Source organism: Caloenas nicobarica, chromosome 1, assembly GCF_036013445.1.
Source record: "Caloenas nicobarica isolate bCalNic1 chromosome 1, bCalNic1.hap1, whole genome shotgun sequence".
Taxonomy (NCBI): domain Eukaryota; kingdom Metazoa; phylum Chordata; class Aves; order Columbiformes; family Columbidae; genus Caloenas; species Caloenas nicobarica.
Window position 1 is genome coordinate 124,730,926 of NC_088245.1, and position 26,190 is coordinate 124,757,115.

A 26,190-nucleotide genomic window follows, 5' to 3' on the forward strand; every position below is an offset into this window, starting at 1 on the left:
CCATTACTATAAACATGGGATTACCAGTCATGACCTTCTGAGGTGATCTTCCCTTTTCCCAAAATGCCACAATTTAACGAACCAAACAATCTCAGCCTCATTTTCCTACCTCTAATATACGCAAACGTAGCCAAGGAGCTGCTAACAAAAATTCCACCTTTCTTTGGAAATCTTGATTCCTTTGGATCAAGGTCGACACCTGTGACACAAGGTGGTAAAGCACATTAAATCACATCATAGATGATGAAGCTACTGAACTGATATTCACCTAATAACTTTTAAACTAACAAGCACACCTAAAACACAGGCAGGGCAGTGCTGTGCTGTAGGAACCTTGCAGAACATTAGACCAAATGATGGTTGATAATTAAAATAAATATTGAAATAAAAATAACAAAGTATTGAAAATATTGAATATCTAGAAAATGGCAAATTTATTTAAAATAATCTATTACCAAGTGAAACCCCTTCCCTATTCCCATTAAGATTTCTGAAATAATTTTACTTTATTGAGCTTCACAGCTCTCAAATGGACTTCTCAGCCACATCACTGCAGTACACTCCTGTTATTGATGACAGCAGATACACATCAGCCACTTGTTAATTTTTGTTTGCCTTTAGAAGAGTAGGCGTTGGCATAACTCTTTTAAGAGTCTTAACCCTGAAACAATTGCAGTTTCACTGTTACTCTTCCCATGATTCAATCAAAGTCAGCAGACAGCACGCTGGTTATGGGTAGGTCTGGAGGAGTCACTTGTTTTGCAGTGGTGCTGTGACAGCAGCTATTTCAGCAGCGTTTCCATTACCTTGTCCCACCTCCCTCAGACCAAGCTCTGCAGTGGGAACAAGTCCTATTTCAATCAAAGACAAAGGAGAGCAGCAAACCATATTTTTTTGATAGTACGTACCATCATTCTGTTTGACAGAAGACTTGCTATCGGTGACCAGGGGGTTGACAGCTGTGAGGATAAATTTAGGAACTGAAAAGATGAAAGACAAATTGTTTACTGTTAGTTTTAGGAACCAGATCCCCAGCTAATTACCAACCCCACTGTCAACGCTGGGTTTATTAACTGCGATTTTGATGGTGGTACTGAAGGGACTGGAGCAGGTGACTCCAGTGCTCAGAAATCAGAGTGGGCAGCTGTGTCTGGAGCCAGCGAGGGCAAACGCCAGCCCTGCCGGTGTGCGAGCCTGGCCCAGTGCTGCAGCCAGCCCAAGCTTCCTCAGTGGCCCAGAGATGCGGCCTCATGCCCGAAATCCGGGAGTGTTTGCAGAGGTGGTGCGTGGTGCAGCCCCAGGCAGAGCTGTGCTGCTTATCCCACTCTACCAGCCCTGGCTGGGGCTGCTGCCGTGTCACCTTGACTTTTACTAACTCAGTTGTCTTCTAACCCTGATGGCCGGCAAATGCCCCAGGAGCGGGGCTATGCCAAGTGACGTGTCCTCCTCCCTCCACCACTCTGTACAGATCTGGAGCACTGGGATGCTGCGGCACAGGATCACAGAATCACAGAATGGTTGGGGTTGGAAGGGACCTCTGGAGATCATCTAGTCCAACCCACCCGCTAAAGCAGGTTCATCCCGAGCAGATCGCACAGGATGGTGGCAAAGAGCACGCTGCTCGCAGGGTTAGCGCTGGTGGGAAGGGAAAGGAGGTGGGAAAGGGAATAAAGTAACTGGGAAGAAGACTGGAAGGAAGGTGAGGTGGGCAGGGAAGGGAGAAAAAGGCAAGTGTGGCAGGCAAGAGTGAGCGTGAAAGATGGGATGCACACGTAGAGAGCCAGTAATATTCACCTAAAGATCGGCAAAACACCAAAGGAACAGACACTGAACATTGTCATCTCTTGCCAGAGGCCAGTAAGGGCAGCTCTGGACCTGTGACTGGATTCACACACCAGGCCCTGGCCCACCTGGAGCTCCAGAACGTCAATGCGGCTGCACGCAATGCGGGGATCTGCCCCCTTGGTTCTGGCCCCTTTTTATTTCCTACCCCATGAGGGATGTGCCAACCAGTGCATAGGAGACAAAACTGGCCAACAACTGGGCTACAGTCAGATGCTAAACTGTGTCTAGAGACTGTTTTTCGATGAAGATAGTTCACTAGAATTCTCAGAGAAATGTTTATTTTTAGAGAAATGTCTGCATAGCCTCTGAGGCAAATGGTCACTGGGGGGCAAGGTGCTCAGGATGGGATGAGATGCGCTGTCAAGTTTTCACACTCTTCTTAAAATAATTAAAATAGCTAAAAGCAGGTGCATCATGCAGACATTGAGAGTTCACATATTCTGTGTTAGATGAATGGGCCCTTCAGATACCCAGATCTTGGCACCTGTTCCCTGTACTACATGAAGACAGACTGATTGATTTTCAGACTGATGTGAAGGGGGAGGAAAAGGAAGAAATGTCAAGTATGAAGCTCACCTCTAGCCCACATAGAAACATTTACCAAGAAGTAGCATTAGGGAAAGTTAAATGGAATAGAAGAGACTTGAGGTTTGGGGCTTAGCATGGTTTGCCTTTGAAAAACAACTAAAAATAGCACTCTTTCTGAACAGAACTTTTCTTTGTTTGTGGGCTCAAAGTCCTTTCCTAATGAAGGAATTTTTCTGGGACTCTTAGCTCCTGTTTGCAAAAGAAGGCCAACAGAGATAGGGGAGAATGAGCTCATTTCTATTTTGGCTTGTACCTCATTGGAATTCTGAACTGTTTTCCAGCAGCAGGGCGCTCTTGTTGGTGCATGAGACAGACAGTGAGCAGGTTGGTTTGTGTTCAGACTGCACTTTGAATCGGCAGGCCTGGTTGTTATAATGTGCATGTGTTATGAACAACATCCTGGGAGGACACACCAGACCCAGAGCCTTTGCCTGGTGCCCAGGCAGGGGCTCCTTCACTGTGCTGATGTTCCTCCTGCTCCCCTTCCAGGGCTTTGCTTGCTACAGGACTGAATCCTTTCCCCATGTCTTCCCGTAACGTTTGAACAGCTATTTAATATACCATTCAAATATTTGCTGTAGGGGGATGCTCAGTTCAAAACAGCATGGACAAAAAGGGGTCTTGACTGCATGTATTTGTTATGGCTTTATTTCAGACACAAGGACTTTAACTAGGCCAGGCTGCATCAGGTCGCTGAACAGAGTAACTGCTACTAGCATGAGGAATTTTTATCAAGATAATCACATCTGTGCTACAACTTGTGCCAGCACTACTTTGTCAAGTAGGGTTGGAGGCAGTCACCTACCGAGAGCTGCCAAAGGCACCCACAGACCGATTTTGAGTGGCATCCAGGGAGTGCAGATACAGGCTCCTGAAGTCCAGCCTCAGCAAGAGCCAAGAAGATGTCACCTCATGCAAACACGAGATGATGCTGAGCAGATCATCAGGGGCACTGAGCCTGCAAGAAACCAGAACCTCCTGGCTCCTGTGAAGTCTCTTCTAGGTGGAATTAGCTGCAAAAATAAAAATGCAGCCAGGCACACCAGCCCTAAACAGTTGCTGACCACTGAGGTGGGGAGTATGATTTTTTTCACATTCCTGACCAACAAGGAAATACTTTCAAATGTGGCACAGACCTCAGAGAACGTGATCTGCTCTGTTGTGCTCCTGTCACTTCATGGGGGAGGCCTATATACCATATCTTGGGAAGCATCAGGTTAGCAGGGATCTTCTTGTGAGGGAAAAGAATGTAAAATGTTATTCTGGAATATGCCCAAACTCTTCCCATGTTCACTAGATGATCTGTAAAATAATTAGACCTGCAAATAATTGGCTAATGCTTCAGATTGCACAGCTCAGTAGGATTTGGCAGAAGAAGACAACTTCAAAATGTGCCAGCAACACACAAGAACTCTATTTATTACCCATGTGTTTTTGCAAAACCACTTCACTAAATAACAGAATGCATAACCTCACTGCAAACAAACATACACTGGTTTTCTAGCAAACAGATGTGCAAGAAAGAATGATCTGTTATAATTATCCTTACTCTAATTAAAGAAAATTCCATTAACTCATTCATAAAGTTACTACAGCATGAAGGTAACTGTGCAGTATTATAACCTATCAGTGCAAAGACAGACCTCCAGGTCTCTTCAACAACATAAAGCTGAATTACTGCAGTGCCTCTCACCTGACAACTAACTCACGGGGAGGCTGAAAATCTCTCATGCCAGCAAGGAAGCAGCCAGGGCTCATTTTCCTCTGATCTTCACGTACCCGGTGATTTGGTAATCAATCCTACACTGCTGTTTCCAAAAACATGTCTCAGATAACCTGTGCCCTTTGACCAGTATTCGCTAGAGATGCAGCGAAAGGTCTCCATGATATGTCCCCATGGACCTACTGCTGTGACTCCCTGCAGACCAGAAAAAGAGCCAGAAAGGAGCAGGGCAGGCAGCCTTCCAAGCGGTGCACGGTGAGCAGAGTGGTAACTGCATGAAAAAGCTTTCACCGCATCCTCTGGCTGAAGCAGCAGCGTGAGAGACATGATCACCCCCAACCCTCATGCTTCTACCCCACAGCCAGCAGCAGAAAGCAGAGCCTGAGGAAACCTGTTATAACGCGCAGCCATTCCTAAGAATGTGCAATGCCAAAATAAGGCACTGCATTGAAGTTCTGCAACCCTTTTTCTCTCACCTTTATTGAGATTACACTTTGCTGTCCCCTGGCCTTGACTTTTGAGAAAAAGCACTGTAGGGAATTCTGCTTTGTCCTGATGTAAATATATTAGTCTATGGTAACGAATACGGAAAACTGTTCCCACTTGTCTGAGGAATGAGCTGAAGTAGGCTGCAGTCCTGCAGGGTATGTATAACCTCAAGCCTTTACTTTTCATGAGACTCTGCCCATGAGAAAGGAAATCCCTCTGCAAGGCGGAAGGCTGTAGGTGTGCTCATGTGAATCAAATTTCAGGACTGGGCTTGCACACAGTGCTTCAATTATGCTGGGCTGCTTTACCTGCACTGGTGGCAGTCAATGCCAGGTTATTTTTCCTAGCTCTGCTGCAGATGAATTCTGTAGAACAGACTCTCATTTTGATAGCATTTCTCAAAATATTAGAACACATACTTTATATTTTATTGGCAGTTGCATTTTTATGGGAAAAAAATCCCCTTACTGCCCACGTTTACATTAGGTGCGGATTGTTTGCATATTTGATTGTTCTTGTATGGTTATGTCACAAACTTCCTATGCTAAAAAGAAAGGGAGATTTAGAAAGCCTCTGTGTGCATGTGTGTGTGTGTCTGTCTATTCCCATATGTGTGCACCATTTGGCATTGGTTTGCTTTGCAAGCAGAATGACAGCTTTTTGCATTTTTGCATTTGCTCTTACCACATGCATAGCTGACGTTGAGGTATTTTGTCACTCCAGGTAGGCACGGACTTCCAAAATCCCGGCTAGTGACAAGGATTTTGCATCTCTGTTTCCCATAACACCTTTTTGATAAAACTTCTAGTGCTGTGTAAGACAAACAGTCTGAAAGAAAAATACATAGCATAAATATACAACACGGATGTTATCAGAAATGATAGCTGCTATATGCACGACTAGAGATACAAATCTGCTATTGACTTCAGGCATATGTTTGCCTAAGCAGGATTTCAGAATTAAATATTAAGATTTGTCAATGTAAGGAAGCTCTCCATCTATTCCATCTCAAGATGAGTGTGCAAATAAAGGGAGATGCAATCCTGTTTGCAGATCTTTCTCTTGGTCCCCGGGTTATTAGAGATGATTTGACAGAATGCCTAAATTCGGTTCAAGTCAGGTGAGATCAATTTTTGTGTGTCACAACAGCTGGGGCTACAGCGAAGTTCCGTGTATTAAATGTAGCTTTTGTTTTTCTATGCCTCTTGCTTGTAAGAGCCATTCTGTACTGGCGAAGAGGTCAAAACGGGCTCAATATTTAACCAGGGAAGCATTTGGCTTCTTCCTCCCATACCAAATTCCAGGCTGTTCTGGTAAGGCTACCACCACAAGCCAAGTTTGCCTGCCTGAAGCAATCTCAACGGCATCTACACTGCACTGCCTTCATGCCCTAATTACATGAGGTAACCCACACCATTTCCAAAGCAGCCTAAACTACCCTGACTTTGTGCAGATGAAGAGACTCCAGATTGCTGAACCTCTCCCTGTGGACTGAGCAAGAAGTATGTGCCGTGTGTGAAAACCTGCCTTGCTAATAGCTACACTTGGAGCTGGGATTTCTTTATTCAAGACGTATGCCTTTGACCACAATTTATAAAATAATAAAACTTGATTGCCAGGATTTTACAGTTACGCTAAAATTACTTGAGTGGGAGAGCGTATGTATCAGACAAACTTTAAAAAATCTGCTTAAAAAAAAAAATCTATAGATGTGATTAAATTCCCAGTATCTACATGAGCTAAACTCCAAGCCTCAAAGGAAAAACAAGCCATAGTTTTGGTTTCTAAACAGTCTGGAGTAAGTAATGCTTTTCTGAAGCTGTCTGCTTCCAGTCAGCGATACCTCATGCATTTTGTGACTTTCTGTGGATGACAGATATTTCTCATGCCAGTCTTCTGAGGGAGGGACAATATGGAGGTCTGACAACATCCTGCATTAATCCAGTCCTTCTTCCTATAACAAAACCCAGATTAGGATGACACCTTGTCAGCCTCCAACTGCTGAAGCTTATTTGTGCCTCTTCAGAGCAAGGAGAAATAGTGCTCATAAAGACTCTCCAAATGTTCCTCAAATCAGTCTTGTTTGGAAAGAAGGGGAGGTTTGAGACTGGAGTTCCTCACAAAGAAGATTCACCTTTAGTATGTGAAAATGGGGCACATTTATGATTTTTAGAGTTAATCCCCTGACACCAGCACTAAATAAGTCATATACTTGAGCGCAGCCATCGTGATATACTGGGCTGATCTGTTTGCTTGGCAAAGGGCTTGCAGGTTACCTTTGGACATGGATTTTTGGGAGAACAACTCTTTGTCTTTTCAGAGACCTAAAATCCTGATGCCCCCGTGTCCTGGGAGGCTGCTGGGCAGTCAGGGAAGGCTGACCCAAACCACTGAGTAGTTCTAAGTAACTCAGCTGTTTCCCTCCCTGGCCATTTCAGATGAGTAGGGACATTTGAGGCAGCCAAGTAGCTTATTTTGGCAAGTACGAAAACAGCTAAAGAATATCAGGAGGAAATATCAGATGATTCATAAATGAATGGACTGGGAGCACAGGAGCAATCTGGCAAACAGAGTTACGTTTTCTACAAAATTTCCTGCCCTTTGAGCTACTCATAGTGTCTTAAGAAACAGGAGGCTGTTCTGCTAATGGTTTTCTATAAATTCAGTGATACAGTGAATACATGTTTCACTTTGCCTTTGGTAGATGTTTGCTTATGTTTCTGTGGGAGTTAATACCTCCTTATCATCTATATTCATGTTGGATTTGGCTCCTCTACCTGAGGAGCCAGTCGTCATATGCCTGCAGGCTCTTGGCAGGCCAGTTTCTGGAGAACTTCCCAAGGCTTGCCTGGTGTCACAGGTGAGCAAATGCAAGGCTGGCTTGCTTTTGCAGGACAGCACAGAAGCAAACTGGAAAGATTTATAACAACAACAAAAATATATTTAACAGCTTCCTGTCATCTAACAAGATTTTGGCTTTTAGTGATTCAGTCAAAAAGTGTTCAATTTTTTTCTCTCAGGTTTATGTGCATCCTTGTTATCTCCCCACTAGCTTTCCTGGCAGCTACGATGCCAGCCTAGCAATGAGTTCAGCTCAGAGGAATTCTGTGTATTTGGTACTGAAGGCTACTTTTCCAATGTTTGCAGCTTCATCTGTACAATTTCCCAAAAGAAGACATTACAGAAGTGTCTCTGCACCGAAGTCTGAGGGATCGGTGTGTGCCGAAGGGACGGTCAAGCCAGTTTCAGCCAAACTTGCCTGGGGTCTAATAGCAATCCAGCTGCAGCAACACAGGGCTTGAACTACGAATAACTTGTCCTCCTTCTGGTCAAGCACCTTATTGCAGGGTCTGAATGAGGAGAGGATTCAGTCAGTGCTGCATTTTGAGTAAATGAGTGAATGGTCCTACTGAATGGTCCCAAAGAAACCATGAATCAGGAGATGAACATAAATATGCCATGTGTCTTCTTTCTGAATATCTAAGTGAGCTACGCATATGTTTATGGGGCTTGCTAAATTGGTACCATGTGTTTAAAATAAACTGCCTCTTGAAAGGCACTCTCCTGGCGTGCTAGGAGGCTGGTGGCGTCCACCAGCAGTGATAGAAAAAGCAGCAATGTGTGGCTGGGAAAACACTCTGTTTTTCACGCCTTTCTCCCAAAGTTGCCTGCTACATACCAAGACTGTTGGTGGGTCTTTTGAAACATACACTTATATGGATGGCCCAGAGATACGGGTGTCAAGAAGAGGTTCTTAATGCAGTAATAAACTATCAATCTGACTGCAGCTATTTAACAGTTAGTGTAGAAAGCCTTGTTTCTGGAGGAAAGGCTCTTTCAGCTCCCTAATTAGCTTTGCTTAGGGAAGTTTTGGCATGCAAATGACATGCCATAAATTAGGCAGGCTTTAATGAGAAGCAATTTGTCTTCTGTTTTCTTAAAGCTGCTCTCAATGCAGACAGTAGGAGCTTTCCCTCCGTGTTTTTCTACTCTGCCACACAAGACCCTGCAGGTGATGGAGCTGCCAGAGCTGGTCTGAGCATCTCACGCCAAGCTCTGCCAACAGTGTCCTGTCATACCCTGTCCAGACGACACTGATTGCTGCCTTCTCCCATATCACCATGCACAGGCCAAGCCCAAGACATGGTGGGTAGGGAATGTGTCTCAAATGTAGATCTGCGTGACATAAAAAGTGAAGGACCAGGCCATCCAAAAGAGGAGCCCCTCCACAATTTGCCACCAGAGCCCAGCCACTCCTTGCTTTCATCCCAACTGCTGGCTTATGGTGCTTTATGCTTTTTGGGCTGTGCCTACATGCAAAAGAATAAGGAGCTTGCTTTTAATATCAATTGAAAGCAGAGATTTCACACTACCAAATCGAGATCACTTGTGCTTTGTGGAGCCCAAATATCAGCTCTGGGGGTAAGAACTGACAAGGGGAAACTATGAAGTTCAGAGCAAATTAAGGCTGCAGACTCCTAAAGAAAGTTACCATAATAATATGGTAATTTATGCAAGAGCATGGCACACGGGGTTCTGCCTATGCATCAGAAAAGGGCCATTTGAACTCTGGATTCTAGCAAAAACACACAATATGATCAGCAGCACTTACGAAGTGTTTTGGCACTTCCAAAAAGTGTGCTGATACTTTTATATTCCAGGTCCAAGTATTGTCAGTAAACAAGGCAGTATGATACACTAAAAACACTACTTACTGCCAGCAGAGGCCATTCCTTGGAAGTGAATACAGCACCAAGGCTCTCTGAAAAACTGCACCCTCTCTCTGGCCCTCTCCGCAGTGCCTTTGTGAGGCCCTTGTAAGCCTGCATGAGATTAGCCCATTGCTTGGTTTTATTTAAAAGTGGCTCTGAGTTCAGAATTCAGTCTGTAAGTATTTTGCGCAAAAAAAAACCAAACAAAAAACCATCGCTTGGTCTTTCTCTCCCTTTCGCACATGCATATGCACAGAGTGGGGGATCCATCTGCCAGCACAGTCACCAAGGGCAAGAAGCAAGTGGAGCTCCACATTCGCTGGCGGCAGCAGGAACCAGATTCCCTCTGTTCAAATGCTCATTGCTTTGTTTCCCACCATTTGGGTCTGCTCGTACATAGGCACAAGTTCCTTGGCTTATTTTAGACTCAAGTGCCAAGTGTACTTTGACTAAGTGCTCCCTGAAGTGTCTGTACTTCAATATCCAGCACGTCCTAAGTTTTGGCCAGCTTACATGGTTTGTGTTTTATGGCACCTAGAAGTCTACAGCTAGCATGAACCTAGTAACTTCTGTGTGTAAGCATTTCCAGACTGGCCTATAGCTGTTTGTACCTTTACTTCACTTATATTTGCTCTCAAGAGACATATACAAGGGACTGGCTCACACTAGGAGGAGTATAGATCTCTTAGTAAGAGAAAGAAACCAAAAGCTTTTCAATCACTGTTAGGGAATAAGAGATGTAGGTCTTTTGAATTGTCCACAATACTGATACAAAAAAAAAAAAAGAATCACAGTATCACAAAATACTGTTATATAACAAAACCATGACGCCTTGTTGGGCTGGAAGGAACCTGTGGGATTTTGGAAATCTCTCTCTCTTGCCTTGCTAACAGCCTTTCTTCTTAGCTGAATGCCGTTTCACTGGAAAGAGGAGATTAGGACAAAACTCATCCCCAGGGCATGTCGTGCCTGGTGCAAACTGTGATGAGTGCCTGAATTCTCCACCTCCCCTCTCAAGCGCCCAAAAGAGGGAGCAGGTAAAACAGACGGCTGTGCTGGAAAGGACCCAACCTCCCAGCAGCAAAGAGACGCAATTCAGGGGTCTGCTGGTCATTAGTGCTGGAGGAAGGGCGCATCCAACCAGCCAATGCACATCCCGGTGATATTTCTGGGAAGGATATTTTAGCGTTCTAGCTTGCAAGTTGTAGCTAGAGGTGACCTGCTACCGAGCCTTCTGTCAAGTACTTTCATGTATTAACAGGAGCAATTTGTGATTTGAGTAGTGTTTGTTGACCTGAATCGTCCTTGTACTCCCTGTGGTAACCTGTTCCGGCATAACTCTCTAACGTCTTTTGGCCAATAAATTTTCTCTTTCCTCGTGTACATGTTAGTACAAATAGAAAAGAGATAAATATGCCAGAAAAAGGCAACAGCTCACACAAGAACAGCTAGGGTTTCCTGCTTTGGCGCTGGGCACAATAGATTCCTCTAAGCAGAACCATCTGCTACCAAACTACACCCAAAAAAGTTTCAGTTTTCTTGTGACGTTTTTGATAATCTTAGTAAAACAGGGAAGGTACTTTCTGTAAATTCTGTACAGTCTTAACAGTGCCAGTCATTTGAACAGCTGCAGAAGCAGGACACTGCTTGGAGCTTTTTATTCTCCTGTGAAGATACAGTGATCTTACAATGGAAATAATTCCCTGTGCTTCAGTGAACTCTGCTAGTTACAGTAGGAGCTTAATCTGCAGAATGAACTTTTCCCGAAGGCAAAATATCCTAAAATGCCTGGAGACAAATGTTCTGCACTGTCCTTTAAAGTGGGCACTAGTGACCACTCATTGGAATGAATGGCTCTGATGACAAGTCAGAGAGCAAGATCAGAGACATGTAAAAATATCATATTTCAGTTTGATGGTGAAAGTGATAAAAACAGGAAAAATATTTCATAGTGATCTTATATGGAAATTTCACATTCTTTGACAAATCCTCCCCCTTTCCCAAACTGCATTGAACAAGATAAGTTGTTCTAAGTGCAACTTCTTGTTTCTGGTCATTTTTAACAAAAGCAAGAGACATTTGGAAACGAAGGGTGCAAGTTACATGCATAATTACTTATCAGTCTTGGGACTGAAGTAGTGCTGTCTTACGACTGTGGTACATGGTATAGAGTTTCTTGTGCCCAGTAGTTCAAACCCTTACCAAGATTCAAATCTTACCTTTATCCAAATCAGAACAGGAACTTGAATGTGTGTTTCCATAACCCATCCTGCATGGGCTGTTTGGTTGGCACTGTCTCATGCTAAAGCTGTTTTGCTGCCTAGTGTGAGACTTAACCAGACCAGGGGACAACCCTACTGTAAAGGCTTTAGCTAGCAGGGATGACACCATTATGCCATTGCTTTTCTTCCTCCTCTGTATTGAAAACGGCACCAAATTTACATTATTAAACCGGCTCAGAAAACTATTTCCAAAGGGAGGCAGTCATGTTAAATGTTGAGCTGAGGCTCAGGATCCTACAAGTGCTCTGAGGCCACACAGATATCACCAATACCAGAGATGGATTTATATCCTCTATTTCCTACATGGAGAAGTGCCTTTATGTTAAAGAAATTTTATGCCTTCATGTGTTTCCTTTGAAGCAAAGCTCCAAAAATCTGTCAGCCAATTTGATAGATTATTCACAGAAAAGTAATAATTCAGAATACATGTGTCTCAGTTCAAAGCTGCTGTTCGTCATTAATTGCTTATGAGCTATATTACATGTAACATGAGGTCACCAAAATCTAGAGAAGTATCTAATTAATTCAATAACCAGTACTCCTAGAAGGGCCATATCCAGTATGGATAGACACAAAACTCTTGAGCTCAACAGAGACTTCCTATACATGTCATTAGGACCTACAGATGACTTCTCTTCCGCATAGTCCTAAAAACACCTCACAGCTTCCCTGTGATGCACTGAAAGAAATGGAAAGGCTCAAGTACTATATTTAGGCTGAGATGCACAAACATGGGTAGAAACAACAATTCCATGTGTCTTGGGGCAGATTTAGCTCTTGGTGCAAACATAAGTGTATGTGGACTCTGATTCAAGAATGGAGAGCAGATGAAGTAGGTTTTCTAAATTGTCTCAAATCATTTAAATCAAGTTGACATTCAAATTACCATTGCTTTCTCTTAGAGAAAGGTACACAGGCACCACTCATGTGCTTAAATAACCACATAAATAAGATTTAAGCTTGAGATGGATTGATCTGGAGGCAATTGGATTTGGCTCCCAAGCGCTAAGTCTGTTGCGATAAATGAATGTGTATTCCCAAGCCACACACGTGCTTTTGAAAATTATACTCACCGCAGAGGGTTACTGGCGCCATGCGGGAAAAGGCCAAGCACTTTCATTAAGTAATGGGAAATCTATATAAGGATCTACCTTCTACAGGTCCACCTTGTGTTTGTCTCAGGTTTTATGCTCTCTCCTATTACCACAGTTTTAGGTCGCTTTATAGAACACAAACCCAGCGACAGCCAAGGTGTTGCTCAAGAAGGGCTCATATGCAGGGGGCTGCAGCTGAGACTTTGCTGCTGTTGCAAATTCTCTGTACTGGGAAACTTTATCCAGTCAGAGGGGCTTGCAGTATTCTGATCTGTGAACTGTAAGTGCTGCCATTAGAGGCGAGTGATTTCCAGAGGTGAATAAAGTGCAAGAAATAAGTATGATGGCAGCCTTTCTCGATCAACTGAGCTATCTCTGCTCTGCCTTGCATCATATGCTAACGCCACCATCACGAAGGACATATGGGTCTGTCAGAAACCTGCAAAAATGTTTTCTCCACAGAACAGCCAGGCAGAACTGAAGTCTGTGTGAAGCACCACACAAGATAGCCAGTGTGAAATACAGACCTGGCAATTTGAAATAGATTCTTGTGTAAGACCAGATTGCAATTTTGAACCAATACATTTTTAATATCTCTACAACTAAACAGGAACATTGGCTTGCAGACAAGTGCCTTTTAAGACTAATTATCGATCTCTTCTTGATGTTCAGAGATGCTTATTAGAAATTTCACTTGTAGCATGTTTCTTAGGAGTACAGTTCAGCCTTTGCACAGGGCTGGCATCAGTCATATAGGTCCTACCCTGTGTGGTATTAAGGGATTTGAACAGTGCACGTATCCTATGCTGGCCTTCTCCATGGCATGAAAATTTACCTTCATACCTTCAGTGTCAAACACTGAACATATTATTTATACAAGCATCAAGCACGCTCACAACCACATACTACTATAAGTTTACATATTTAGCAATAAAAAGTGAGTCATAACTCGCTAATCATACACCAGCTGAGACTATACAGTGAAGTCAACGACTGGTTATCAATGTAGACCATACAACTACTTATGATGTTTTGGGTTCTTTTACCTGTTCAAAAGCGAACGATCTCTGCCTGAAAGTGTTCAGAGTCTGATCAAAGTAATATTAACATTATAGCAACATTAATGTATTGTTTATATATTAATTACTCATATAGTGACATTAATATTATATATTAATATATCTATTGGGATGCACCTGTATCAGTAAATCAGCAGTGAGAGGGCGTGTTTCTGGCACCACAACAGAGTGCTCCACTCTGATAAATGTGGTCCCTGCACTCGCCTGGCTCGGGCCAACAGCATCCTTCCAGTAACTCCTCATCACAGCTGGGGACGTAGCACAGGCCAGGGAGCAGCCCCAAGAGGCAGTCTGCGTGCAGTCACCCTGCTTTGGAGGGAAGAGTTTAATACTACATACAGAGGACATTCCTGCCTGATGGACTTGGTGCCAGAGGAAAGTCCCGGGCACATTCAGTTTTCTAGTTCACATGCACAGTCTCGGCGTCTGGTCATACAGCAGCATCTAAAGCAATGGACGTTGACCTATGGGCTCTAGCCTTACAGTCTGCACTTAAGCCAAGAAAGAGTTGACAGAAAGAGAGATCAGAGAAGAAGGTAACAGTAAGACCAGGTATTGTGACACTCAGGTTGCCTAATCATTGCCTGAAGTTGGAGGAAGAAGAGAGGCCAACAGCAGATATTTAGTAAACATCACCTAAGTTCAAGACAGCCAACAGAACTAGAGTTTTTGATGTTAACCATACTAAGGACTGATTAACTATATGAAAGTTTATTACTTTGCTGCATTTCTTACTCTGCTTCTCCCTCATACTGAGCAATTTGTTTGATTTCCAGAAATAATCTCTCCTATGTTTCAACCACTGGGTCTTCCAAAATGCCACCACCCTCGTGCCCGAAGTTTTCTCCCCATCTGTTTCTCCCGTTCTCTGTGCACCTGTTTGAAGAATGTCTATCAAGAGCATAAAAACATACCAAAGGGGGGGACGCGCTCCACTTCTGTCGAGCAGACGTTCTCCTCGTGTGCCCATCTGCCATAGGTGGCAGAGTAGATGATAAGGAACTTGGACTCCTGACAGTGGAGTTTCAGTTCCTGGTTTTCACATGCTGATTTGCTTTTGTATTCAGCTAAAATAGAAGCAAACAACAATATGGTAGCATGAGGCAATTTACTCGGCTGGACTGTTAATAGCAAATAGCAGCATGACAGAAAACAGCTTTTCTGCAAGTTCTGCTGCAAGTGATATTTGGCACTACTGCAACCAGAGGCAAAGCCAACAGCAAAGCGGAGTGTTTCCTCCAACTGAATTGCTCCCATATGACTATCTAAATCCTCCGGCTCCTTTTTGAAAGGAATTAAAAAGTTAATTTTTGCCAATCTCCTCTCCTGGTGGAACAGCCTCCCCCTTTCCCGCCTGATTTCCTGGCTTGCTTTCCACTGCTGCTCAGTAGGAGAAGCCTCCTCCTTCCCTTTTGTCTCTCCCCAGGACAATGTTGCATTCTGTGCCTACTTCAGATGCCCGCTGGAGTGCCGAAAGCCTCCGACCGCTCATCAATCATGGGGATGGGCTGCCATCACCCAGTGCCACCACACATAGCACCGAGCGAGCGCTGAAGAATGGGAGGCACAAAGGCACGGGGACGGGCTGCGCATCCTCAGACACAGAGTCCTCCCAGCTCTATTTCCATGGCCCCACCAAGGCCAGTGGGTTTCCCTGGGCGTGACTATCCCACACGGGCTCATTTGAAAGCTTTTGCTGACAAAGCGATGTGAATTGGGAGCCTGAGAAAAATACACCCCCTCCCTTTCTCGGCTGGCACAGGCACAGAGGTGGGGAAGCCGCTGAGATGGTCTCCAGACAGCACCGCTCATCCCTCCCGGGGAACCCGTTAAAATCTGACATCTGGCCAAGGGGGTTCCTTGCCGGCCTCAGCAGCCGCTCTGCTTGCAGCATTTTAGTGCTCAGGTCTTCCTGGTGTAGGTATGGTGGCAAAACTTTTTACTGCAGATAAGGCCAGGGAGAAGAGTCTATTCTGCTCCATTTTTTTTTGTCCTTTGAAAATGAGAAAACAGGAAAAGGAGGTTCCTGAGCTGAGGAGGAGAAAAGGGAAAGCTTATTGTTACTGAGCGGTATCCCTGTGAGTGGAGTGTGAGTGTTGGTGCTGGGGGAACCGGAGAGAGAAAAACCTCCTATCTACTCAATAAAGAAAACATTACTGTTTCATTTAGAATAGAACAGATCAAAAAAAAAATGGGTTAACGGTTCTTGGTAATAGTCCAATTTCTTCCATTTGAGCTCATCAGCAGTCACAAGTTTAAGTCTAAAAAGAGTGGTTTTTAAAACTACTTGGCCTGCTGCAGGTTGTTACTTCTGCAGAAGCACCGTACACCCATGGGGATCATGCCAAGAAAACAGAGGCTCTGGCCCAAGGGCTGACAGCTTGAAGCTGGGCTGTGTGTCTGTACGGCTATGCTCTGTGGTTGCTGGAGAGGCCATGGAAATACAGACAACAAAACAAACCCACGAGTGGTACAAGACAGGGGTAAGAATACAAGAGACTTCAGCAGAAATACAGCAACAATATTTCTAAATACATGAAAAATTAAGGGATTCGGGCAATTGCTTAAGTGCCCATTTGAAGGCAAGGAGACTGTAAAATAAAGTTATATTCAAGTGATTTCCTGAGAAAGGATGTTTTTCCACAGCCAAGCATAACAACATTGGTATCTTACCTACAAATATCAATTTCCTGTCACATGAAATCATGTAATTTGCACTGGAACTGGACTATTCCTCAATTCTAAAGGCAGGACTTGTTGTTAAGTACACTTTTGACCAGCTTTTGTAAAATTCAGATCACAGATAATATTACTTATTCAAAGTAGCTCATTTCCAGTGGGAAAAATATTAAGCAGCTTATAAAAGTAACAAACAGGATCCCAATTCACTTTTGATTAGTAAAAAGAGATTTCTAATGACACAGATACAGCTATGATACTCAAATCCATCTACTATTAACCATGCAGTAATTGTAACATGAAGAAAACCCAACAAACTATTAAGGTAATAAAACAGATAATTAAAATTTTGAATTTCAGCTTTTTTCTTTTCCCTGATGATTGGCACAGTAAATTTCATTGGGAGTTCTTGTGTCAGTGCTTTGCCAAAGGTAACATCTGCCCACTCCATTCCCGTATCTCTGCTCTGACTTCAATACTCTGCATAACCTGGCCCTTCGGTTTGCTTGCCACCCCTGTTCCTATTCCACCAATGATGCCTATCTTAATGCTCTGACTAAAGAAAATCCCCTTTGTGCTTTCTCCTTTAGTTGTGGGATGGTATTTCTGAGTTGGCTGGTGAACATACCCATAAATCATCATTCAACTATTTTCTTTGGGACCCAGTTCAGCCACACTGCAGATTAGCTGCCAAAAAAAGCCGAGCTCCTGGGCTACTGGGGCTTGTTCTCATGTACAATAGCAACAAGAAAAACAATTAAAGAACACCAATAAATGAAACCTCATGATGATTACACTTTTCTCATGTTTACAAAGTGCATTCTCTTTGAGGCATGGTATGTCCCTTTACGTATCACCATCAATTGACCGCATAGAATACAGGTGATTCTACAATGAAATTCTGTGATAAAGTTAGCCATGCATGTGTATCCTCCAGCCATTATTCTATAAATGGGAGGTAGTAACAGAGAATCCTTGAAAGCTTAGGTCCTACCTCCTTGAGCATTTTTGCATATTCCTTATTATGATATCCTCTTCATCATTTGGATCGTTAGCCCAAACACCTGTTTTTGCTGTTCAGCTCTATCTTTCTAATATGACATTATCATTGCCAGCTCTTTAAAAATAATTTCCCAAACATTTTTCATTTCTAGTCTGATGTCTGACATCTGACTCTGCGAAACTACACTGGTCAAGAAATTGGCAGTACACACAATGAAGTTGCAAACACAATGAAGAGCTAAGGTAAAGTAGAAAAAACAATTTGCTATTAATCTAAGAGTCTCAAAACTTCACATGGATTTATGCAAAGCCTTGTGCAGTGGCAACAAAACACACACAAAAACACATTTGCCTGATGTGGATTACTTACTAGGTTTGCATTTAAAGGAGACAAGGAGGAATTTAGTGGTCCCTGGACACAGATCAGGTCCAAAAACCCGACTATTGACAAGGAGTTGGCAGGATCTCAGGTTTTGGCATTCATCCAGCACTTTCTAGAACAACGGGCAGAAAGGACAGGCTTGAAAACAAGGTATGAAGCTATACAGCAATGCGAACAATTAGTTGTACTTTGTTCTATACAGGAGACAAATCATTCCTTCACAACTTTTTTTGCTATAAACATGTAAGAAACATCTGTATCATTGAATTTAGGCCACATCTCTACTGGACTTTGAGTCATGGCCAAGTTTATGAGAACACATTCATCCCGGTGATGCCCATGGCGACTTAGGATGTTACTAATTTGCTGTCATTTGTCACTTTTCCCTCTGCCTCAAGTGGGTCAGCCAGATCTTGCTGTGTGCCACCACCACCTTGGTGAAGTTTGGGACTCCATACAGAACCCAGAGCAAGTGGGAACAGGCTCAGCGCCCAGCCCCTTCGCTGACGTGCCTGAGGCACATTTATGGGAGTGCAATGTCCAGGTGAAGCATGCTAACTCAAAAAGATGTCTTTTTAACCATTTCATCTTGATCTACTTAAGTTTATCTGATCATGCTCTGTAGTATCTTCACTTAAAACAGTTCTAATGACTTGGTGTGCTTAGTGACACTTAAGCACAACCTTTAAGCCATATGTAGGACCTCCTGCTTAAGGGGCGCTTACTTCTTGCTTGTAGTTACACACATTATCAGATATTTACTTGATTTGCCACTTGAAGAAATTTCAGAATTGGGTTGATCAGATAGCACGAAAGCACCTACCCACCCTAAACCTGCTTGTCTTTTTTCTTTTTTTCTTTTTTTTTTTTTTCCAAATGCTGTTCTAAGGCCACATCTACCCTAGATTTTTTTGCCCAGCAATATGCCATAGTTCTTACTGTACTTGCATCACTGTGAGTGGCAACAGAGGAGGACAATAAAAAAGTCAGTAGTGTTATATGCTAAGGGTCATGTGGACCCTCTCCAAGTCCAGCAAAAGGATTAAGCACTGCTAATGCTCACATCAGTGTTTCCACTTCATCAGTGGTTTCAGAGCTGTAGCTACAGAAAATACAAAGACATTGCCCAAGATGACTCTGAGTCCACTTCTTAACACAGTCACAAGCCAAAGCACCTAAAAAACCCCCAGTTTAAATGCAGCAGTATACTTACGAAATTCCTAATCACCTTCAAAGCCCAGTTTAGAGAGGGCTTTCTACACACCGTTTTTTGGATAGTCTGTGTTGTTGTGCCCAGGATTCTTGATGTTTAAAAGCACAGCAGATTGTGATAAGGAGGGTGCTATCTCTGGGTCATCCCGCTCTTGACAGCAGTAACTGTATCATTCCCTGATAGTTTTAGGTACCCTTGTAAAATCTGTGGGAATGTTTGCCTTGTTTCTCATCAGAAGGGGTCTCAGTCATACCAAAAGGCCAAATCTGAAGTTTACCACTGTGATAACACAAGCTGTACTCTTGTTTGCAGGCTGAGAAAGCTGGCAGTGGCTGAATCTCTCCTGCCATCCCTGGAAGCCATCCCTCCTGAACAGAAATGACCCACATTGGCAGCACATTGCAGTGATCCTGTAACACTCTTGCCTTTTTGTTCCCATTGATAGAAGAGGACTTGCATCCAGCACTTTTTGAGCATTAAGTGCACTCTAAAGAGTTTAAAAGGGAAGGAAAAGCACAGCCGACTTAATTGTATCAGTCAATTCTTCTTTTACAGAGCTGGAAGTCAAACAAATAACTCCTTAATTGGGATTGTTCTGGAACAGGCCAGTGAAATAGAGTTACATCTTGAGCAAGTGGAGATAGCTGTGCCCTACAGAGTCACCTTCTGTTTGCACCTGAGCTGAATCATCTCCTGTGCATCTGTTTGTATTGTCTCCTACTTAATGCAAACAGCAGTCGCATTTTCTATCGTGTTGCTGTACAGAAACACACAACCACAACGGCCAACAATGATACTCATACTGAAACAGAACTCGGATCTTAATATGTCGCGACAGATCTAACTTCGCAGTGATCCTTTTAATAGGAGGTCACTGTAAAAAACGCCTGTTATGCTTCCTCCCGACTGCAGGGTAGCATCATGCCCAATTATGCAGACTGCAGATGTGGTTCCAAAGGGAAAGGGAGGAGGGATGAGATCACTGGTGCTCTTTTCTAAGAAATCAGTTTACAGGATGTGCCTCTTCTCCTTGACAGAACCGGAACTCCCTGAGATGCAGAGCATTCTTATCTCTCACGTTCGTGGCCTTGTCAAAATGCCCTCATGCCTTTGATCGGCGACAGTGCCTGAATGACGATGATAGTTTATACAATAGTTATTCCATGCTGTGTTTATGATATTCAAGGGAAAAAACTACCCATAGAGACCTCGCAAAGGTCAAATCATTGGTGTCACTTCAGCGCAGTCAGTAAAATGACATCAAGGATGCATCCGGCCTACTGTTTTTAGCAGGGAGCTGTACTTTCACATGGCCCAAAGGTCATGTCTGGCACGTCTTTAGAAGTTGCAGTACAGCAAGGGCAAGCCACACTTAGAAAACTGCGCTCATATTGTTTCTGGAGAGAGGATATAACCACCAAAGCACTCTCTTAAACTCTTCAGCTCACTAGTGGTGGCAACAGACATTCCCTGTTGTCAAGAAGCAGTATGTTGGCTGCAAGCACCAATGTTGCAAGCTTCATCAAAGCTTCCATAGAGCATTTATAACAGCTTCACCAACAGAACATGTGCACGTTCTACTGACTACTCATTTTTGCAATGATTTACTGAATTTGGCTTGACACTGGGCATTTTCGCTATGATGAAACAAACCTTTGACAGCAGTAAGTCAGACCTTCTAAGTCTTGTTACAAAAATCTCCGCAGCAGAAAGTAATAATTTATGAAGTATAAATCATTTAAAGCTATACTTAAGTGAGCCTAGAAGACAAACCATACAATATTAGCAATACAAATCATGTATTCATAGAAATGCAGTTATCTGCAGAAGGATTTGATGTTTAGCTGTCACAGTGCCTTCCTCATGAGGGAAGACAGACATGGAACAACCCAAACATCAAACAGAAAGCCATCTTACTCAGTGGATTTGTAAGCCAGCTCTGTCGAATGTTTGTACTCTCTCCTGGGGACAAGGAGAGCCTGTATGATGGATTAAGACTGGTCTGCTCAGTCATGACCAGCCCTTGATTAGGAGGGAATTGATTATTTTAGGGAACTTTGGGAAGGGGGTTTCCAAAGCAAGACTTTTTAAACTAGAAGGCAATCTACAAAGCTTTCACAATCCCATGGTAACATCCTGCTGGCCAGACAAATCCTTTCAGTTGTAATACTCTTCATGGTAAACTGACACAGATGTGATGTAATTTCATTCAACGCTGTGAATAATTGCGGTTCTCATACACCATAGCTTACCGCATGGAAACCGTCAAAAACATTCTGTGCATTAAGAACCTTTACAACATGCAATACCTGCAAAGACGTGGGTGCCACACAGTTTACGGGTTCTGTCATCCTGGTTTCAGGCTCCTGAGTACTACACATGTGGTAGTCTTGCCCATAAAATGCTGACTGAACACTTATTGTTGAATGACGAGGACAGTGAAGACTCAAATGTTCCCCATCGCAGGCATAGGCAGTATGATTTTGCAGAAGTTTGGTTAGGTAACCTAGAAAATATTCAGCTCTGTTACAACTAGCACAGGAAATGACAAGCTCGTTAGATAATAAGAAAACCACAATCAGTCTCTGGAAAGGGCACTGTATTCAAGGTCACCCGTATGGCCCGCTGCCACGCCACAGAGTTCTGTGAATGGGTCAACTTCTACACGCTAGTAACACTCAGGTCTGCAAAACAAGAGTTGGCGTGGCAGGGAGTCAGAGCCTTACCAGCACTCCGGCACCGGCACTGCGGCAGAGGTGTCATTTCACAGACAATAAATGGGCTCAGGCCCCTGCCAGTCGCGGCTGCAGAGGTTGGAAGGGCTATTAGTTGGTTTTGCGGGCTGGACTCTTGCAATCCAGCTGGCTAAGGTGCTCCTTACACCTCGTCTTAAACTGATGCTTTGCACTTCTGGGCTCCTAGGCAGTTGCGCTTCACACAAGTGATAATAAAAGTGATTCTCACCGTATCACTGATCAGATGCTGGGATAACAGAGGAAAGGTGGTCCATAAGTGCTGGACACCGTATGTGCTGGACAGAAACCCAGAAGTACAATACATAAAAGTTTTGTATTTGCTAGAGCGTTTGTCGGTGTTACCAGGAGGGGGAGAAGCAGGATCTGCATACAGCTGTCCAGCTGTACCAGCCATTTGCATCTCCTAATAAACAGGTCCATGAGCAGCAGAGCTTATGACAGAATAATTTAATGGAAACATACAGGCTCACACCTTTGACCATTATGAATTAGCCACTGTGATGGGAAACTATTAGGAGTAATTGAATTCAAAGTCTTTCCTCACCTATACTTAAGAAGCTTTGATATCTCTACCACTTTGTCACACTTGATTGAAATCTATCTTTAAGCAGAAAAGGTTTGTGGGTGAAGGGGAGGAAGAGGCATTAGGGACAGGGGAGATAAAGAATACAAAATATCAGTCTACAAATGAAGCAATATCTTTCCTCATACCTCATCCATAAACACATGGAAATTACACCAAAAACCACTTTTCCCCCCATGAGTTTTATGACAACCCAATATACTACAATCAAAGCAAATCTGTTTTCTAATTCTTCTACTATTAGCCAAACATTTTATTAATGTGGATAAAATAACTATATTTGAATAGTTTCCTTATTCTTATACACGCATTACATTCTGTATAATTCTCTCTAAAATCAACCACATTCAGGTCAAACAAAATTCTCAAAATGCAACATATTAAGTAATGAGAAAGCAACTCAGAGTTTCCATTGATTTATCTGAGAAAAGATTTTTAGGAGTTTGAAAACTGAGACCATGATTACATACATATCTTTTTAATTTACAACATTATAGTTTTCTGATCTTTGCCTCTTTTCCAAACATATAATTGGTCTAATTAAAGATAAAAGTTAGTATCTGCTCCTCAGAAGCCTTGCTTAGCCCATTGTGGTGACAGCAACATTATTACCATTAAGTATAACAGAGAAAAAAACCCAAAAACCAAACAAACAAAAAAACCCCCCACCATATTTTCTTGTTTTGGTGGCTGAATCAGGACTAGAATGACAATTTTTTTGTATCATTAAAACAAAAATTAAATTTCCCAAAGAAAATATTGAGAGTTTGCTCATGCTATTTCATTTTCACAGGTTTTGCTCTGTTTAAACCTTTCATAAAAGACAAGTTATTTTTAAAACGTTTTTTAAATATAAATGTACGTACTCTAAATAAATGATAGGAAAATAAAATATTTCTGTTCTCTGGCATCTTTTCCAGCTCCAGCTGTGCAACTGGATAGGAAAATTCAGCTCCTCTATCAGTTACTAAGTCCGGAGAAAGGCGAAGCCTACTCCACTACTGTGTTTGCTGTTCCTCATATGGAGCCCAAGAGAGGGCAGGAGTCAGCTACACGCACCTTCCAGCCCAGCAAAGATGCGAATTCCTCGCCTCACTGAACTCAGTCTGAGCGCTGGCACTAAAGTCAGGATGGAGAGAATTTCATGCCCTGTATTTGCAGTCTAGACCTCAAGGAGACCAACCCAGCAGAAATCATGCAACTTCTCAAAAACCCAACAAATCCATCCCCTACATTTTCTGTGTAATCGAGATCACCAATAATCGAGCTTTCCTGCCAGAGCCGCCCCTCTGTCAGCATGCTCCTGAAAGGTGCTGAGTATTGCCAGGAAAATGGGCCGAATGCCCAATTGCACCCAAGTGACTTTGCTACGGTCCGATACCGCAAAGGGGCCTCCGGTGGCATTTATTGCCACTGAATGCCTTTGACATTGCCATCACAGCATAAAGGGCCACAGTGTAAAAGAGTATTCAGCACAACGTGAGTTGTGGGCACTCAACACCTTGAAAGATTTAGTCCGATATTTGCAATCATTTCAATTCTTCAGGTTTTAAGTTACTTGGAGCCAAGAGTGCTGTACACAAACCAGCTCAGTATTCCCTAAAGAATATCAGCTATGTTGTGATTTGGATGAGTTCCCTGGCATCTTAACTGCTACTTTGATCCTGCAAATTCCTAATCCAGTATCTAAGCACCTTTCTCCAACAATTGCAACTATTCAATCCTTTAAAAAAATGCCTTTATAAAAAGCTTGCTCTCATTCTGTATAAGCAATATGGTTCACTTGTAAAAATAGCATTAGATGGACTGGTGAAAATAAGACATCACGCTGTCCAGCCTTCCAAGTGGCATTTAAAATGACTCTGCTGTTATTAAAATCCTTGTGTATTTGCACACAATAAAGGATAAAAATAGTAATGGAAATTGGCTGAAACTTAACGTTCTCTGATAAGAGAAGTGGTGACGTACTAGTATCTGAATTGCTCGCCTGACATGGCAGTCCACGTCAAACTGCATTTTTTATTACTATACACCACACCTCGTAGACACAGGTGGAGCAGTCAGCCCTCTGCGACGAGCAGTGCCAAATGGGCAGCTCACAGCCACAGCGAGAAGGGATTCCCACTCGAAAAGTCATTATTTCCTCTTGCTTCTTCCCTCAAAACCTCCAGCTTCTTTCCTCTCCTCATGTACCAGGCGCTGCCTGCCCCATGCTCGGCAAGGGAATGAAGTTTTTTGGGTAGCTGCTGCCTCTCACCTCGGTCCCAGAGCAGCGCTTGCACAGGAGGGAGCAGTTTCCAGTTGCTTTTCCACCTTTCCTGTGCAGCATTGCCTTCTAGTCGCTCCGGTAGAAAACTTCGTCTTTGCGAGCACATGAGCATCCCTATATTGTTTACCAAATTTGGTACAGAAAGACACTTCCCTGGAGGCAGCAAATTTAGCCAAACAGCAATGTAAGGTTAGGGGAAAAAAAATAAGTTATTGTCTCTACAATTAATAACAGCTGTGATCATCAGGAGAGAGAGCACTCTAACAGTTGAATGGATCCATCACTCTTTCTGAGGCACGCTTCCTTTTCTGCATTTCTCTCAACCGGCACAATTAAATCAGGTCATCCAAAACAGACAGCGGGGTTGTGTCACTGTCCAAATGAGACAGCAGGATTGTGTCACTTTTAGGCATCGACCCAGCACATCGCCCGGGCTACAGGCACTTCAGGGCACTATTTGTTGTTCAGAATCTCTTGGTTTGTATTTGTTTCATTAATCAAGATGTCAGTTGTCAATTCTAAGAATTTTTTTTTTTTTTTTAGAATATCTAATACGGGAGGTAGAGGCTGTGCCTGGATTATAACACACCTCCAAGTCCTGGTCCCCTGCGTGCTAGGGGACTACTCGCTACCTCCTCTCCGGCCAGCACACGAGGAGATTCCCTTGCCCTGGAAAGCAGGACACAGGGATTGCTGGAGCACAACCATGGCTCGTCCCAGCGTGGAGGGAGTCAGGTCACGGCTGCGTGTGCAGATACGGGGAAACCAGAAGACTTGTGAGTTTTGGGGTTTCTTACCCTAAGCATACAGAATCCTATGCAGGCCCTATAAAAATCCTTAGACAACTTGAGGTTTTAAAACTGATGTTTTTTTCTCTTTGTTTTCTGAGTTGTTGGGTGATAGGTGGGTGAAGGGGGTGTAATTAGCAATGGCAGTCACTTTTTCAAGCGTTATTCTGCAATGACCAGGACTATGGGTTTCCCCTGTCTTTATTTCAAAATAATAAATGTGAATCTTTAAAACAATAGGAAACTTTACAGAAAATGCCAACTATTGTGAGGATTGCCTAAATTAGAAAAACTTGGCAATACTGCAGAGCTCAAAAAACATCTCTACGCCTCTGTGTGAAAGCCTCACTAGGAGCTTTCCCATTTATCCAAGACACACACTCATAAGCATTGTATGGGGTGCTCTGCATACAAAATCATCTACAAGATGTTACAGACGGGCTCAGAAGTTAAGCCTGAATCATACCACAATAAACAGATCCCATTGATTTGAAGGCCAGAACGTATCATCCCACTCAACTGTCTGCATAACCCAGACTACTCACTCTTTGTAACTTTTTTACTGAGACTCAGAACACCAATGCAAAATCCAAGCATAATCCTTTCTTCCAGAATTAGCCAAATTAGTCACAGCACTCACTGTGTTGACAAAGAACTTCAACTAAAAACACACAGCACCAGAAAAACACATAAAACACTGAGGCTG

The 26,190-nt window shown here is 43.1% G+C and overlaps 1 protein-coding gene across 2 annotated transcripts in view; it reads right to left on the bottom strand.

The window, feature by feature from the left end:
• Positions 1–26,190, bottom strand: part of EVA1C (eva-1 homolog C) — a 38,545-nt gene that overhangs the window by 1,925 nt on the left and 10,430 nt on the right. Inside the window, exons 2-7 of one of the 2 annotated variants that reach the window (XM_065649223.1) lie at positions 21,398–21,594; positions 17,864–17,987; positions 14,727–14,879; positions 5,330–5,473; positions 909–980; positions 110–199 (exon numbers count right to left, since the gene is read on the bottom strand). In XM_065649223.1, coding sequence (XP_065505295.1) covers positions 110–199; positions 909–980; positions 5,330–5,473; positions 14,727–14,879; positions 17,864–17,987; positions 21,398–21,594 — 780 coding nt within the window. The remainder of the gene's footprint in view (positions 1–109; positions 200–908; positions 981–5,329; positions 5,474–14,726; positions 14,880–17,863; positions 17,988–21,397; positions 21,595–26,190) is intronic. The other variant, XM_065649232.1, reaches the window with a different exon arrangement.